We start from the raw sequence: 17,047 nt of genomic DNA, 5'->3' as shown, positions 1-17,047 counted from the left end.
GCACCGCCCGGCACGGTGTGCACCATTCCTAACAGGAGACCCCCAGGGAAAGGAAAACAAAACAAGAACGCTCCACCTTGATAACAGAACCCGATTTTTCAGCTGCAAGCTATGAACACTTGACATAAAAAGAGCGCACCCTGAAAGCGCCGAGCGTGTTGGAGAGAGGCAGGGAGCCCGTTTCCGTGCCCGAGCGCTCGCTCGGCAGCGCGGGCTGAGCGCTCCCGTACCAGCCAGGGGCCGGGCCTGCTGCGAGCCGCCCGGCACGGCCGCCCCATCCCCTCCAGGACGCCCCATCCCAACGCTCTCCTCGCTGCCCGCCGGCTGCGCTGCTGCGGGAGCTGACAGGACACCCTGATAATGTACACCCCGGCACGTGAGCGTTCGGCAGCTCTACATCTTCCAGTGCAGGACAGTGTTTGCCTCTGATGGAAGAAATAATCGTCTACAGGATATACAGCGGGCTAGCATTTGTCAGACTTTCAAAACAAGACGGAATCCTATTCCTTCCTGCTCTTTAAAGAACCTTATAACTTGCTTTCTTATAAGGAACAAAAAAATTCCAGAAACTGAGAGAGCAGAACAGAAAGCCTTCTTCTCACTCCTTGATAGCCTGAAGCTGTAATACAGCAGAATCCACATATTAAAAAAAAAAAAAAAAAGAAGTGGCTGCTGTAATTTTAGGAGTTGCTCCTCATCTTTACCTTTTCTCCATGCACAACAGTTCGTATCTAAAAACCGGCTCCTGGCGACCACCTCGTGCTCCCTGCGAGGGGACTCGCCACGGACCCCTGCAACCTGCAGCACATTCACTGCCCGACCCAATTCTCCTCAGAAACCGACCCCTTTCGGCTGATAATTTCCCTTAAAAGCCCAGACACCAAGCAATGGAAAGTTTTCTTTAAATGCCAGTTAATGAGCAATGGAAAATGTCATCACGAGGAAGTTATGTAGGTATTTAAAGTGCTCTGCTAGATCAGGCCTTTGCGAGCTACAATATAGTTTCACATCTGACTTGATTTTCAGTGTGAGAAATACAATAAAACGAAGCTCTATGATTTAAAAAAGGAAAAAAAAAAGAAATATACATCAAAAATTTTAAAGCTTCCAAAGTTCTTGGATGGCATGGTGGTGAGAAGATAGAAATAGGGAATGCAGAGGTATAAACCAGGCCACGCTTGTGTAAATTACTCTGACATTTAATAACTCTCTCCTAAAAATTCTCAAGCAAGGATACTTTGGATATTTTTAAGGTCATGTATCATTTACTGTCTAGGTCAATATATGCCTCAGCAGAGAGTGCTGCAAACCCGTCCAGACAGCTTTTTAAAAATAAAGCTATACGTATTTTCCTCACCAATTTCTGCACTGTGCAAATTGAAGCAACGTTCTGTAGTAAGTGAACTCAGTACGATATTTCAAGGCAAGTCAAGGGCAAGACTCATAACTGGGCTAAGAAAATGCTTATTACTAAAAGCAAAATGGTGCAGGGTTTCCCTATGGACAGAAAAAAAAATATTGGCCATTAAGTTACCGTTTCAGGTACCCCCCGTCCTTCACGAAGGCAGCACAGCACATATCCCTCCTGCAGCTCGCTCGATGAACTACCTGTTAGAGGTAGTGCTATGGCTCAGCGAGCGCTCCAAGGCTTCTGAGGGACACACGGGCAGGAGGAGCTCATTAAAAAACAAAAAACAAACAAACAAACAAAAAAAGGGTAAAATCTGTGGCTAGAGTATTCCACTTTCATACTAAGTTTTATACGGGTGTCCCGGCTTATTCCTGTTTTGGTCCACAGGGTTGTATTTATAAACGTGTCTTATGCTAAGCATCTAAATCCACTACTTTTGTTTTGAAGTAAAACTCCAGTTTGGAAACAAAAAATATCCAGATAGTTCCCTTTGAAATTGTCAAAGATATTTAAAACATTCTGGAAAATGACCGTATTTGTCAAATTAAATTCATTATTTATAATAATTTCCATCCCCTCACAAATCTTCACATTTTCAGTGAAATTACTACCATCGATTTTCCTTTTCGTCTACCACAGTAAGTATGAAAGATGAACTATAACATAAAGTCACTTCTCTCTGTTAATTAAATTGATGCAGTGTTTTTTCAAAGTAGAAAATCCCACCAACTCATACTCTTTCCAAATCAAAAAAAGTTGTCTTTAAAGTTTCATACTCAAAGGATTTTAGAGAAGAGAGATTTTTTTTGTTTGTTTTCACTCCCGTTTTCAATATTCTCATTACGCTGTTGGATATTTGTTAGGAAATTTTCCAGTGCTTCTACACCTACTTCATTTCATTTTCAATTCTTGCCTCATAAAATACAGAAAAAAAGTTCTCAAGCAGCTTATAGTACTATTAAAACTGAAACTAAGTTCATTATTCAGTCAGCCTCCTCCATTATTTTTCCCACTTGATTTGCTCCGAACGACGGCACTAAGCTTGCTGCGAATCCCTGGAATGGAGCCCGGCCACAACTAGCCTTGATCCAACTGCTGGAAACGCGAACACAAACCCTCCTCCTGGAGCCTACAGATCCATAGAAAAACCCCCAACAACACAGGCTCCAGCAGCAATTTCCCAAGCTATTAAAGTGCACCCGCTCAAAGCTAAGCTCTTCGGCGGCAGTGCGGTACACACACACTTCTACCCATTAGGAAGCGGGAGCTTTTTCACCTGCTGCTCTCACCTAAGATTTGACTTTTCTCTATGCGCAGGTGTTCACTTTTTTGCCCAGTTTTATGCTGAAACTGATGTAACAAGATTTCTCATGCAGAACTAGACACACATTAAAGATGTTCTTGCGCAAAATTCCTCTACCGTAAAAGTAAAACCTCACTAACGTGTTGAAGACCTGTGGTGAACACTCGCATTTTATGAATGGGGTTAGTGAACAACGGGCTGGGAGAAAAGCTCTGCGAAACCCACAGCACTCGCTGACTGTGACAGGTGTTGCTTAATTTTAACTATTGATGGCAGTATTTCAGAAGACACTTGTTAACATGCGGCCGTAGGAAAGGAGACGCCTTTACAATACCGAGCTGCTCTGTGGCCACTAGGAGAGCGCGGAGCAAGGCCTCCTTTTAGCAACACTTTCCCATCGGTCTCCTAATTTCATCATGGTTTGTTACCTTGCAAGCTGCACCCACCCCTGCTGCGAGGAGACGCGCGGCCTCCGCAGCAGCCCCGGTGCGCGCAGCCACCCGGGAGCCCATTGCAGCCCGCCCCGTCACCGTGGGACACGTCCCTGCGTGCAGGGCAAACCAGCACGGCCCTGTCCTAGCCGGGGACACCCGGCACAGGGCCCACCCGGGCCCACGGCATCGCAGGGCAGTCGCTGCACGCGGGCTCTGCACGGGCATCGGGAGCCTAAATTGAGACGCGTTTCAGTCCTGCCCTCCATTTGCATCTGAAACATACACCATAGAAGCAGCGATCATTCAAGCACTACAGCTTCCTGCTATTAGCTGTGATACTTTAACCACATGTATAACGGTTTCTCTGTTTAATTCATGGCATTTAATTGTTCCTTGCTAAAAAGTCTTCCAATGGCTCTAAATATGTTCACAATAACTAAAAAAAAAAACAACACTGTTTGCCCAAGGCCTTCGGTAGAAAGCGAAGATCTCACAACTCGGGGAATCACTTTTTGGTGATCTGGAAGGTCTCGGCACCCCAGATCCTGGCCTGAAATCCACTGCTCACATCTCGTAAACAAAGCGTGACCCCAGATTCCTCCAAAGGGATTAAACCAACGCCGAGCAGCAAGGAGGCCCCAGGGAGCCCATTCCCTGACCCACGTGCCTGGTAGATGTGTTTATAGCCCTGTGTTTAACGGCGGGGCAGCATCGGCCTCACGGCCCAGGCCATCCACGTGCTCCATTGGCACCGTTTCAGGTCAGGACGGACTGCTGGGCTCCCTTGATCTTCGTGCGAGGCGCTTACCTACCCCGCTCGCCTTTCGCACCGCATCTCTCTCCGCCGGCCCCGCGCTGGGGGCTGCGCGGGCTGTGCCGGAGCCGCTCGCTGGGCACGGCCGCCCCCACGGGCGCGAGCGGCCTCCCCTCGGGCCGCGGGGCACGTGGCGCTGTTGCCGGCTGGGCGGGGAAAAACTGGGAAAGGGAGGGAAAAAGAGAGGCCTGGGAATGGCCGTCCGGGGCTGGCAGGGCCCCGAGCGGCCCCGCCGCCGCCGCCCGCCTCAGCGGCCTCCCGCCACGCGCCCGCGCAGGCGCCATGAGGCGCGCGGCCGCGGGGGGCGGGCCCGCGCGCCGCTCGCACCAATGGTCGCTCGGAGCGGCGCGGCGCCGGCCAATGGGCGGCGGCGCGGCGGGCTCGGCGGCAAGATGGCGGCGCCGTGAGGCGGCCGCGGGCCCGTGGCGGTGGCGGCGCCGCCGGGGCGCGCGCCATGCCCGGCAGCCGGCGCAGGGCGCCCCGCAGGCGGAGCGGGGGCGCCGACGACAGGCCCGGCCGGCGGCGGCCGGAGGAGCCGCCCGGCGAGGAGGCGGAGGAGCCGCTAGCGGCGGGCGCAGGCCTGGGCCCCGGCTCGGGCCTGCCCGCGGGGCGCGGCGCGGCAGGTAGGGCGGGCGCCGCGCGGCTCTGGGGGCGCCCGGCCGGGGACGCCGCGGGGGCCAGGGCGGCCTCTAGGGCCGCGTTCGTCGGCGCCGGCCGCGCTGAGCGGGACCCGCTGCTCTCTCGGCAGAGCCCGGCGCGCACGAGACCCCCAAGAGGTCCCTGAGCAGGAGGCCGCGGGGCGCCGCGTTCAGCTCGCCCGCCGCCGACGGGGACGCGCAGCAGGAGATCTTCTGGGACCCGCACTCGCCCATCGCGTGCAGAGCAGGTACCGGCCCCGGGGGGAGCGCGGGGGACGGGCGCCAGCCTGCGTGCTCGGGGTCATTGTCACCCAGCGCTGCAGCGGCTTCTGGCTTTACCAGGTGTCATCGGGTTGCCTGGGACACCCGCACGCTCTGCAGTTTCTAAAGAGTGATTTTGTTTTTCCTTTTTTTCCCCTCTTTTTTAGGCAATGAAAAAAAGAAGCAGATCAGCAGTAGATGCGCAGTGGAAATTTCAGAGATTGTTAATCGTATTGCTCCTCAGGTAACTACTTCTTTCCCAAACGGTGCATACTATAAGCAATAATCAAAGTTGTGTTACAATATTCAGTTTTAGTAAAGATGTAGTTTCAGTTACAGTACCCTCCTTACCAAGACACAGAAAAGTGCAGAAAAGTAGTAACATGCTCACAAAGCAGGACTGAATCAAAATTACATCTATAGCATTTGACTGACACTTCTTGAGTCACAGCTGTTATTAAAAAATATGTATAAAGAAAAATGGATCCATGGCATTTGCATTTTAGAAAGCTTTGCTTTCAGAATGCAAGTTATTATCCCTGTTCTTAGAAAGACAGTTGTAGCCTTCCCTTAACCACTTCTCTGTTGGAGTATGTGAAAAAATTACCCTTTATTTGCCTGACAGTTATTTTAAGCATTCTGAATTACCTTGAAATACAGACTATGGAACTGTAAGGACAACAGTGGTTTGAAAGGGACAATGCTGTAGATGTGATAATGCTGCAGTAATTCTAGTTGGTTTGCCATGAGATCATGTCAGCTGTGAAACTTGTGTCCACAGACTGGAAAGTGAAAATAAGATACTGGTACAATAGCTTTTATCGTTGCTTTTTATTAAATGCAAGAAGAGAACTAGAGTCTGCTTTTTATTAACTGCATTCATTCCTAAGAGTTTTGTAATACTTGGCCTACAAAATTTGCCTGCTGGTTTGACAGGGTTATTTTGGCTGTCTTCACTATTTAGAATACTAGTGAGAAATTATACTGTAGAATTTCAAAGCCATTGATAAGAGATGCCGATTTCCCTCTCCTTAATGATTACAGTACTGTCATGATTGCAAGTTGTTCAGAAATTGGACTGGCCTTGGAACCATCTGTTGCTCACATAGCTTTTTTATTATTGTTGTTATTTTTTATATATAAATATATATATATTAAAAAAAACACACCCCTCTCTCTCCCAACCACCCTGGTAATTAGTAAAGTTCTGTTTTGTGTGTTTGTTTTGGGTTTGTTTGTTTGCCCTGCCTCATTGGAGTGTTTCTTGATGTTCCATATTTGGCTCTGGCCCACTTGCAGTTTTACTGCTGAGCATCGTCTCTGGGATTTGAGAATTCAGATCCCAGATTGCACTTTGAAGTTCTAAAACAAAAAATGATTTTAATTGAAATTGCTGCTTTGAGTTGCTAAAATTAAGACTATCGGTAGACGGTTGCAGCCGTCTTGCTTGGCTTGTATTGGTTTGGCTCTTGTGTGTGGCTTTCAGTGCACTTGTTCCAGTTTAATTGTTTCAGCAATTTAGATGAATGCAAGGTGTGTGTCTAGTTCACTCTTCATCTGAAATCAAATTGCTAAGCATTATAAATCTAATCATTCAGGATGAAAAAGCAGCCTATAGTGGAGGATCCCTTTTAGGGACATGGATTGGTGAGGATGCCATTCCCTGTACACCTGGGGTAGTAAAACTGCGAGCTAGGACAAAGTTAAGTTGTATGAGGTAAGTTGCAGTTTCGTCTCGCCTATCACAGTTAAACTTTCAGGAAAAAAGACATTTTATTTAATGATGTTTAAGTCTAGTGAGCAGTTGTTCATTAGCGTACAAAGTGCTTTTAACTTTGGGTTATCTGTTGTTAACAGAGTAGTTATTCTTTGGAATTATTAAAAGGAATGCATTGAAAATGGGGCTCCCATATTCTCTGTAGTTGCTAAATTGGAGAATAAACAGCTAATTAGGTAGCGTAATTGAACTTGGCAAACTTTTCTCAGTAGTCTTATGTATATATATTTATTTGTTGTTCTGACTTTTCTTTTTTTATCTTTTTTCTTTAATCTAGAGATCTTAAAATAAAAAATCCCGAAGAGGAACTAATGAAACTGGCTAAGGAATTTGATAAAAATCTGGTGGAGTTTGATGCTGTTCAGGAACAAGAGAAGCTTTGTCAGGACTTCATCCGGAGAGTCTCCGAGACTTTGCCTACTGGTGAAGAGGACGTGCAGAAGAACCTGAATTCGGTCCTGGAGGACGTTTCGGAAGCGGATGTTGCGCTCTCCCTGAAAGCAGTGGCAGAGAGCACGGGCATCGCTGCTGCAGAGCCGGGCCAGGCCAGCAGCCAGAAGTCCATAGACCTGGAAGCTGAAATAGCCCTTCATGCCCTTTTTGATTGTTCCACCCAGAAATGTAGTGGACAGCTGAGCCAAGGACTGTCGGGTATTTCTTTAAATAATGGTTTCCAGGAAAATAAAAGCGTCTTGGAGGAGGACCACCTTCCTGAGCCAACTAAAAACAAGCAAAATGTTACTTCTGAGATGTATCAAAAAGATACTTCATGTTTACGGGGAGGCACGAACCAGACTCTTCCAAAACCTCATACGTTTCTGTTGACAAAACAAGATCCTTTGAAGACCAAAGTGGTGGCCTGCAGTAAGGCTGCTAATGTAGTTCCTGATGACTTTGATGACTGGGATGCAGACTTTTTGACAGATGACTCTTTTGTGATGCAAATAACCCAAAATCCTGAACTGATAAATACGGAGGAGGCTTCACCAGTTCCTACAAATCCACCTGTGCTTGGTCTCTGTGATGCTAGCAGAACAAAGGAACAAAGTAGTTGCAAGTCGGTAATTTGTTTGGAGAGTTTACACAAATCTAATAGTTTGCAGTATTTGCCTTTGAAACAGTCTAGTAAAAACACACAAATTGTTGCAAAATCTCTTTCTTTACAGAGGTCATGTAATAGTACAGAAACGTCAAAGACACAGTCTGCTTCCTTTCATGGCAAATGTGATGTTAAGCCAGACAAAATAAATGCTGCTTGGAAAAGTGCCCAAAACAATGAGTTTAGCTGTATTCCTGTTTCCAGGCAATCTCAGGTGAAGAATGGAAGTGAAACTATTCCACCTAAAAGTAACCCTCTTCTTCCTCTTCCTTCAAGATCTAATCTTTATAGGCCACAGACTGAAAAACCGAGGAATACTGCACACTCTATTTCCTGTCAACCATCCAGTATTTCTGCTAATGGAAAACCTAACAATGTGACTAAAGTGGTCAGCCAAGCTACGGCAGGTCACTTGAACCGAGCTGAGATACCAAAGAGGGGTCCTCTGTCATTTGACTGGACTGAACCGAAGTTTTCTGATGAGGTTTTGGATATGTTCTGTGAGTCGGATAGTCTTTGGGACACAAACTGTGAGGATGATGAATTGTTGTACCAGGTATGTGACGATATAGAAAAGCAGACTTGGAGCCAGGATGCCAAACAAGGAAATGAAAGAGCTAGAACTACAGAAGGAGCCGGCATCAGCTCCAGGTCAGCTGCTGGAAACGGCTTCCCAGCCTCTAAACAAGGGCTGTGCGATCGCCTCCCTGCTCAGAAAGCAAACGTGAAGCAGGAGCCGCTGGCTGTGAGCGCTGCCGGCAGCAGCAGCTCCAGGGCTGCGCACGGGCTGACCACAGCAGCTCCCATGGCGAGCTGCAGCAGCGTCTCGGGTCCAATAACTGTGATCTGCGCCGCTCCTGTGGAGTGTAAATACACGCTGCCTAAAAGCTGTCATCAAGCGGCTTCTGAGGATACTGCAAAGGCTATTTCAGGCAAATGGTACAGATCGAATTCTGTGCCAGCAGGAAAAACGGCCTCTGAAGTCAGTCCTGCTAACGCAGTGAGCACTTTCAGTAGCAAAGCATCAGATAGCCTGTTGTGCAACGTGGGGAGGACGCTGTATAACAGCTCTGGCAACAAAACGCCACTTGTGCCTTCAAAGTTTAAGTTCCGAAAGACAAACAGTGCTCAGGTCACTCTGCGTGCAGAGTCTGAAAGCCCCGAGTGCCGTTCCGGCGCCGGGATCACTATGCAAGGTTTGGGAGAAAGCAACAATCAGCTGAACACGGCTTTGCACAGCAAGCCTGAAAACACAAAACTGCCTTTCAAGAGACACCTCTCAGAGTCTTTTGCACTGCCTACATCAGGTACGAGCATCTGTGCTAACCCTGCCATTCTTATTTCCGCTTACAATAAATTCTGGTATTTGTCAGATTAGCCATTAGTAAATGATCTGTCTAGAACCTTAGAACTTTTTTTTTTTTTTTTTTTTTTCTTTCTTCCTGCAAAATAAAGCTACCCCGGCATCCTTGGAATTCCTGGAGTTAGGCTGCTGCTTCCCCCTCTCCCCTTGGGCAGGCGGCACACGCTGATGGGTGCTCAGAGTGGCTAAGGCCGAGGGCGCCGGCGCCCGCCCTCCTCCAACTGAGCGAAGATTTTGCTGTTCTGGTGCTTAGCAAGAGCTGCTGCCTAAGGCTGCCTCTTAATTCATTGAATTCATTGAAAAACAAAAATATTACTTCACCCCGATTCATAAAAAATAGCAGGGGAGGGAAAGAAGGTATCAGGAAAAATGGAATGCTAAAGTTACTTTTTTTACTATTGTAATTCTACACCTGGAAATTGGGCTCAGCTCATAAGGCATTTCTGAAACACTGGCCTGTACTGTTTAGCCCAGTGGCCGAAGTTGCCAGTGAAATCTTTTTTTCACTCTAAAAACTACCTTATATTCCTTTCTGTAGCCTCTCAGTGAGTTGTTGCAACCCCTTGATGGTGCAGACATAACAACCCCTGCACTGATGGTACTTCCTAGATAAAATGAGGAATCAGGTGCTTCTTGTTTGCACTGATCTCAGGGCTGTGGGACGTTTTAATCAGCGTTAATTGTGATGAAACCTGCCTTGAGGACGTACTGTATCAATATCGATTTTCAAAAAGCACTATTTAAAGAGGAAAAAAAATTAAAAACCTCTCTCAGATTGACTCCTCCAAACCATCACCCAGTACGATTTGAAGAATTCCTCTTTTAGCTCTGTTTTCTACCTGGGCAAGTAGCAGACAAGTGGAAAGTAGGAAAATTAGATGTTACTGGGACAAGAAGATAACCAGACATCTGGACCATTCTAGAGAATGAATGATCATTTGAAGGGTTTGGGTTTTTTTTAATCTTTTTCTTCTAGGTTTTTACTTTTTTTAAAAAAAAAAAAAACTCTTTGTTTTAGTTTGAAGGACTATATGCTAGAAATATGTTGATTGGAAAATGGTACATAAATGGTGAAAACCTTGACATTTTCTGAATGATGGGAGTCTTCCCGCTGGTTCCAGGGAGGTCAGGATTTTATTGTACGGGAATTTATCGTTCTGCAACACAACATATAAAATATTATGCTTAGCTATCATGGTGTTGTCTCCTTTGCAGATTTTTATTGCTGCTTTTGGCCTTTTTTCAACCTTTCTGGTTTTATTTGTGTGACACCTGTACTGTATGTGACCCCGGCGTCTCTGCCGTCTCGGTGCCCATCTCTCTGCCTGACGCACTGAGTTGCGGAGCCCTTTTCACTCCGATGGCCTTCGTTTCCTCAGCCGTTGCCACGTCCCGCGTGGACCCCGCTGTCCCAGGGTTCCCTTGAAGGGCGGCCCAGCAGAGCCCCCGTGGAGCCGCGGCGCCCGGGCCGGTCCCTGCTGCGGAGGCCGCGCGTCGCGTCCCCCTTCCCGCCGGGGACAGGGCACGGGCGCCGTCCCGCCGCGGGCCCCAGGCGCTGGGGAAGGCGGCAAGGTGAGATGAAACACACAGCGAACGGGCTCCTGACGCGTGTGCTTGTTATTGACAGGGTCTGTGGTGGAACAGAAAAACAGAAAATGTTCTCAAGAAGAAATTGAAAGGAAAAAACAAGAAGCTCTCGCACGAAGAAAATCCAGAATGCAGGCGTCCTTAAAAGATGTGTGAGCGGCTCCATCTGCCTGGGGAAGAAGTTTTGTTCCAAGCTTTCTTCAGGGCAGTGAAGTTCGAGAGTGCGTTCAGGTAGCATATCATTGTGTTGAACCTGTACAGTTAAAACATCCTAAGAGTCTGAAAATATTTGTACACACACAGAAGACTTCAAAGCAGCCTGCATGTGTTTTGATTGTGTTTCTGGGAATAATCTAGATAAAGACTCTGGCCACTCATAAATGGCTTGATGTAAAAGTGAGACTGAGAAATGCAAACTTTTGTTCTTAGGTAGTTTTGGCTTTAAGAAAGGTACAATCAGGAGAACATCCAAAATAAAAGAATGGTTATGCATAGGCTATGCAGAGATTGCTTAGTCTGTGTTTTTTGGGGGTAAAAACCATATGTAGGGAAGGAGGAATTTCATCTATAAGTTTTATAAGGTGAAGCGCATTCAGAAAAGGATACTTTTTTTTTTTTTTTTTTTTTTGGAGGAAGGAAGTTGCAAAGACCATAGCTAACAAAACTTGACAACCTTTCCCTAAACGGCTATTACCCAGCTTACTAAAAATCCAGCCTCTATCACTTCAGCAAGCCATAAGCAAAAGCACTAGCAGAACTTCTCGACAGCTACCGAGCCGTGTGGCCTGACGAGTTCTACCTGCCTTTCAACCTGAGGTCTGTTAAAACACAAATGCAGCGTGATGCCCGGTTAATTGGGGCTGATAAATAGAGTTTTTGATGTGCTAGATGGCAGAAGAGCTCAAACTGTAACAAGTGCCTGTGGGTAAGCTGAGCAATATTTCACAACTGGTAAATGCTTTAATATAAACATGTGACATTATGAAAAGTGACTGTAATTTAGCTTTGTAAATAAGTAACTTCGAGCTGTACCAAAAGGTTAGCGGAACCTTTTGGTTGCTGTGGGATGTGCCTTTTTTCTTTTTCTTTTTTTTTTTTTTTGGTAATTCTTGCAAATGTAAATACTGTATATGTGTAAATGATCATTAAACTGTACTTTTTTAAACATTTTTAGTCTGGTTTGAATAATCCTGTACTTGGCAGGCATAGAGAAATAGGCAAAAGTGGGGGGGGGGGAAGAGGCATCCCAGCTGGTTTTACCTGAATTTTTTTCTCTAGACCAGACACCGAGTCGGTCCATGCCTCAGGTTTCTACCTGTAGTGGTGGCAAGGTGTTTCCTTGGGTCCATTTACATGAAAATCCTGGAACCTGGAGGAGGCTGCCTCTAAATACAGCAGTCAGCACTGCGGTCCTGAAACACTAAAGATGGTTTTCACAACAGAGGGAAGCTCCTTTTGCCCTGCCCACAGCTGGGTGCTACCTGGCTGCTGCCATCGAGGCCCCAGGTGCCCTGCAGCCCTGTCCCCGTGCCGCAGGTGAGGAGGAGCAGCTTGTGCATCTCACTGAGGTGGGCCAAGAACAACGGGCTGCAGCGTTTGCAGAAACTTCCCCATAATAGTACACCTCATATAGCACAAGGCAGGCCGGTGCCTGGTCGCTGCGAGGTCTTTGCTGGCGGAGGTGAAGCTGTGCAAAGAAGGAAGGTTTGCGTGTCCGTGTGGCAAATCGGGGCCAGCCGTGCTGGTCACCAACACCGTGCGCTGCAGCCCTGTGCGCGGGGTCGCTGGCCCTGCACGGCCGCCCCCAGGAGCTGCACCCGGACAGAGCAGCTCGTCCTGTCAGGGAAGGTTTTGAACACAGACCTCTGTGTTTTGAACACGGACCCAAATGAACAACACGCGGAATTCCGTTACCATGACGGGTCCAGAAAGGAGCTTTTGGTAACTTCGTGACTCTAGGAAGACACAATCTCGTTTTTGACAAATTACACACCTGGAGTTGCCTCCATCCTCTGTCTGCAGATAATCATTTTACCAAGTACTGCATATGTACGGCCTAGACATATTTTAACATTTCATTTGCTGATCAGTGTGAAACACTTAGATTGCTTTTGACAATTTAGGGATAACACATGTACTAGCCCGCCCATTAAGTTAATCATAACCTTTGTTTTGGTCTGGTTTTTATTTTTTGTAAATAGCTGCTACACTTCAAGGCCTACAGCTTGGTCTTTCTCAACCCCTGCTTTCTAAACAGAAATCACAGGTACGTGGGAACACTGTTTCCTAACCAACACGGAGACACAACCTGAGATGTTTTACTGGTCGCACCCTCACTGACTCTGCCCATCACCTTCCCATTAACAAAAACCTGATAGAATTTCCTCTTCTTGTGACTTGATCCCATTAGAAACAGATCAAGCATTTCCTGCAGCAAAATTAGCACCCTCTATACCAGCTTCCTGAGGCGAATCTGACATAAGTGAAAAGCTTAGAGAAAACCATAACCCAGCACAGTTTGCCTGGTTGACGCAGTGGAGGCAGAAGTTAGAGTCATTGGGAGTTAGAAATAGTTACAAAGAGCAACCACTACAATAGCAAAAGTAAAAATTCCAAAAGCGTCTGTGCAAGCTTCCGCCTGACTCTTTGCAGGAGACAACAGTTCTTCATCAGGGAAGTACCTACATCATTCTAATTAATTAATACACATGTCCGCCTAAGAAGTTTGGTATTTCAAGATTCATTTCACTATGAAGGCACATCTTCCTCCAGGCAAAAAAGACCTATACAGATAGTAACAACAATCTTAAGTACATTCCAAATTAAATTATGACTGTCATGTTTCATTATAAATTAATTTATGAGTGTTTGCTTAAGCACTCATCTTCCTTTCATTCACAGCATAGTAATTTTTACATGAGCAATCAGTGAGGTTTAGTTTAAATGTAAATGAAATTCCTGTATGTCCGCATTCCTGCAATGTTATTTTTTTGTTCATGGATATTGCAGTATCTCACTAGGAGTGGCGTTACGTACTAAAATCCAAGCATGGGATAGCTCACCTACGAGCTGTTTCTGTTTGGCTGTTTGTTTTAAGAAGACAGGCACCATCAGGTGAATGGTCCGTTCATCCTTATTCTCCCGATCCGTATCTAAAATTGAGTGTTGTGCAACAACGCACCTACAGTCACTCCCTTCCAGTTCATGTTGGTGAGGGATCATGTTTAAAGCATTTCAGAAATGCACAAATGCTGTTTTTTTTATTGTGTTGATTCTATCAGATCTTTGGATTCGCCAGTACCCAGCAGCTCTTCAGATTTTGGCCTACAATGAGCAATTAATCTTGGGGCTGCAGTTCAAGAATGGCAAGTAATGCTGTATATAGTGCTTGTTATACCCAGATCTTTATACACCCAGAGGAATAACATTGATGAATTCATTGATTATATCTTTTTAAGCCCCCAAAGAGCTACACTTTGTCAGGAAAGAATAGCTGGAAGCAACAGATAGTGACCTAAATAGTAGAATTCCAAAGATAAAATGGAAGAAAATGAGCACAACCGCCTCATTGTGTGGGGCTGCAGTGTCCGTAACACTCCAGTGACTCCAGTGTTTGTGGAAGGGGCAAAGGCAGATGCGCTCTGGAGAGCTCAGTGACCGCCTGAGCAAGCAGCCGTCAGCGCTGCGGCCAGGAACGCGCCGGCAACTGCGCTGTAAATCAGGGCCGCAAGGTTTGGTCACGGCCCCGACGCACGCGCGCGTTTGTGCCAGAAGAGTCAGCGACGTCCTGCCCCATAAAACCCCTGCAAACAGCTAACGTGCTGCTCCCGTGGAACTAAGTACAAACCCCTCCGCACGCAACGTCGGTGGGGAAGGCTGGCGAACCGCTCCCCTTGCGCCGAGAGTTCCCTCAAGCACTGGAGGTAACGGAGTGACTTGGGCGAAGAGGGAATCAAGCCCCTGCATTTCATTATTTTAGGGAGTCCTTGTTCGTTACCACATGAATCTAGCAAAATAGGACTGCGTTTATCAGCAGCTGTAATTGTTTATGCTCATTTGCAAACTTTTCCAGGAAAAAAAAAAAGGTTGCATTTATGCATAGCTCTTTACCAGCTCTCACCTAGAACTACGTAGTTGGAAAGGCAAGGAGAGCAATACAGGCTTTACAGATCTCCAGGTCCACACACAATATAGATAGCTCCAAATAAAACAAGATATGCTAACACAGCACAGCAACTCAGTGCCTCTTGTTTGTTTGTTTTTATGCCAAAGCTGAGCATATGCTGGCACATTTTGCAGAATCATGGCTTTAGGGCGAAGGGTATTTAAGTACCTGGGGGAATTTCTCATGGCTAAAAGGCTTTTTTCGGCACTAGTAATGCACAGTATTAAGAACTATTTTTCAGAAGAATTTAAAGAATTGTCCTTTTGAATAAACCATTAAACATTTAGCGTTGGCTGTTACCAACCTGCAGAAAGATGAACGGTAATGATTAAAAAAAAGGGCTTAACAGAGGAAAACAAGTGTGTTCTCCAAGACTTGCATAATACTTTGGAAACATTTTAGTAGATAAAGTGGTAACTCTTTCCCCACCAATACTGCCTTGCAAAGGACTTTTTTAATTAGCTATCATGTTCTACAGCAAAAAAGTAAAATATGTGCATAGAAATATCATAAATTTGAATTGCTATCTTCCTTCCTTGTTGTTTCTCATAGGTTACAATATACTTGGGTAGAGCCAGATATTTTGTAAGCTCTAATGCTGTATATGAAGAGGCAAAGATTATATTAATTCCAATAACTACTTTAATATTGAACCTACCTAGATATTAAAAAAAAGAATCTGAATTGTATACACCAACTACAAATGTTTTTCCCCATCAGCTGCTCACCTTTCAGCACGCTGACTTGCGTGATCAGTGCCAGCTGCTCGGCACAGAGGCAGTCAGACCAGAGAAGACTTCTGTTTCCAATACGAAGGACTAGAAGATGCCAGAAGATTTTTTTTCCTTTAAATATCAGCTTTCCAACCAACAGCAAGATGGGAAGACAATGCTATGCTTGACCCTAAGTCCTTCAAACTCATTTTCTCTCCAACAAAGGCTGACGTGAAGTATCACAAACGATACTCCAGTCCAAACGTCACACCAGCTTTCCAAAACTCTTTTTTTTTGCCTCGTTCCCCCTCAGAGACTACCCCCTGCTCTTGCAGGTGGTCCTTAAATGTGCTCTCCTAGATGGAACTAGGGTCTGCTCCTGACACTGAGGGATCCAGAGCTGAGTGTGTTCAGGCTGTTGGGGCTGTAACCTGCGGGTGCGTGTGGGGATACTTGGACCACTCTGAAGGAGCCCTGCGAGGTGGCTGAGAACAGGGAGTTCGTCTAAGCTACGCAGCAATCCATGTATGTGAAACCTCGGTCAGGCCCCACATCGCCAACGAGCAAGTCCTAGAAGATCAAAAAGTTTGAATACACTGCATCAGAATGTCAAATCTTGATGATACAACCCATCAAAAACAAGTGAGTTAGTTTTGTGACCTGCAGGAAGAGTTATAGAGGGGAACAGAAAGAAATTTGAAGATGTGTTAAGATAATGTCAATCAGTGTAGACCAAACAAAGAAAGAGCCTTTCTCATTTTTTTCTTAGGAAATATGAAGAACCAGCAAAACTACATAAAATGCCTGTTAGTTATAAAAATGTCAGACAAAACTACTTTTGGGAAATGGAGTGATTCAAACACAAAAGGGTGAGAAGGATTCTTGGAAGACCTACCAGACATATTTATCTTCTTAGCAATTTGCCTGTCTGTGTTGCAGAAGAACACAAGTGAGCACTTAAGGCATCCTAATTTCCTAGACACCACCTAAATTGCTTTCTGAAGGAGGCAAGTTCCAGTCGAAGGTTCTTCGGCTGAGCCCTTTGCAGAGCATCTGCAGCACGGGGCCACTGCTGCCTCAGAAGGACGAGCGCGCGGCCATGCTCTTCTCCAGATATGGGGGCTTTTGAGGCCTTCTCCTTCATCCTCCCGCTCAGTCTCAGGAAGCTTCCGAATTTTTTTAGACTGGCTAAAGCTGACCCTTCTCTCCCCGAACCTACGCAGTGAAATTTTATCCTTCATTTCAATTACTAGAGGTGTTGCAGTCACGATGGCCTGAGCACAGGCCACCCTCCAAACCTGCCACACTTCTGTTATTCATGGTAAGCCTTGCAATTCACTAATTGCTAAGTAATTTGATGCTATTTTTGCCCTGGGAATGAGAGGAGGTGGCCGTGGGACTGGGACGATGAGCGGCCTCCCCTCCTCACCTGCGATGGGAGCAGGAGGACTTTGAATCCCGAGACGACATTTCCTAAAGGAA

The 17,047-nt window shown here is 46.3% G+C and overlaps 1 protein-coding gene across 1 annotated transcript; it reads left to right on the top strand.

Annotated features, from left to right (window-relative positions):
* The first annotated feature begins 4,416 nt into the window (after positions 1–4,416).
* On the top strand, positions 4,417–11,138 carry ETAA1 (ETAA1 activator of ATR kinase). The gene is made up of 6 exons (XM_088521235.1): positions 4,417–4,585; positions 4,711–4,848; positions 4,993–5,105; positions 6,460–6,578; positions 6,916–9,044; positions 10,728–11,138. Exons 1-6 carry the CDS (start codon positions 4,417–4,419, stop codon positions 10,841–10,843), a joined length of 2,784 nt encoding a protein of 927 aa, XP_088377361.1. The 3' UTR covers positions 10,844–11,138.
* Positions 11,139–17,047: the final 5,909 nt, after the last annotated feature.

Source organism: Tinamus guttatus, unplaced genomic scaffold, assembly GCF_059628265.1.
Source record: "Tinamus guttatus ecotype Peru unplaced genomic scaffold, ASM5962826v1 Tinamus_guttatus_pri_ptg000116l, whole genome shotgun sequence".
NCBI lineage: Eukaryota > Metazoa > Chordata > Aves > Tinamiformes > Tinamidae > Tinamus > Tinamus guttatus.
Note: the sequence above shows the minus strand (reverse complement) of the source record. Positions and strands in the feature narration are given on the sequence as shown.

What these genes read in the sequence shown, in the direction of transcription:
- ETAA1 (XM_088521235.1), top strand. Translation starts at nt 4,417, where the DNA reads ATGCCCGGCAGCCGGCGCAGGGCGCCCCGCAGGCGGAGCGGGGGCGCC. An exon ending in CGCGGGGCGCGGCGCGGCAG is followed by an intron (nt 4,586 to 4,710) that starts GTAGGGCGGGCG and finishes CTCTCTCGGCAG; the next exon opens with AGCCCGGCGCGCACGAGACC. An exon ending in GCCCATCGCGTGCAGAGCAG is followed by an intron (nt 4,849 to 4,992) that starts GTACCGGCCCCG and finishes GTTTCTAAAGAG; the next exon opens with TGATTTTGTTTTTCCTTTTT.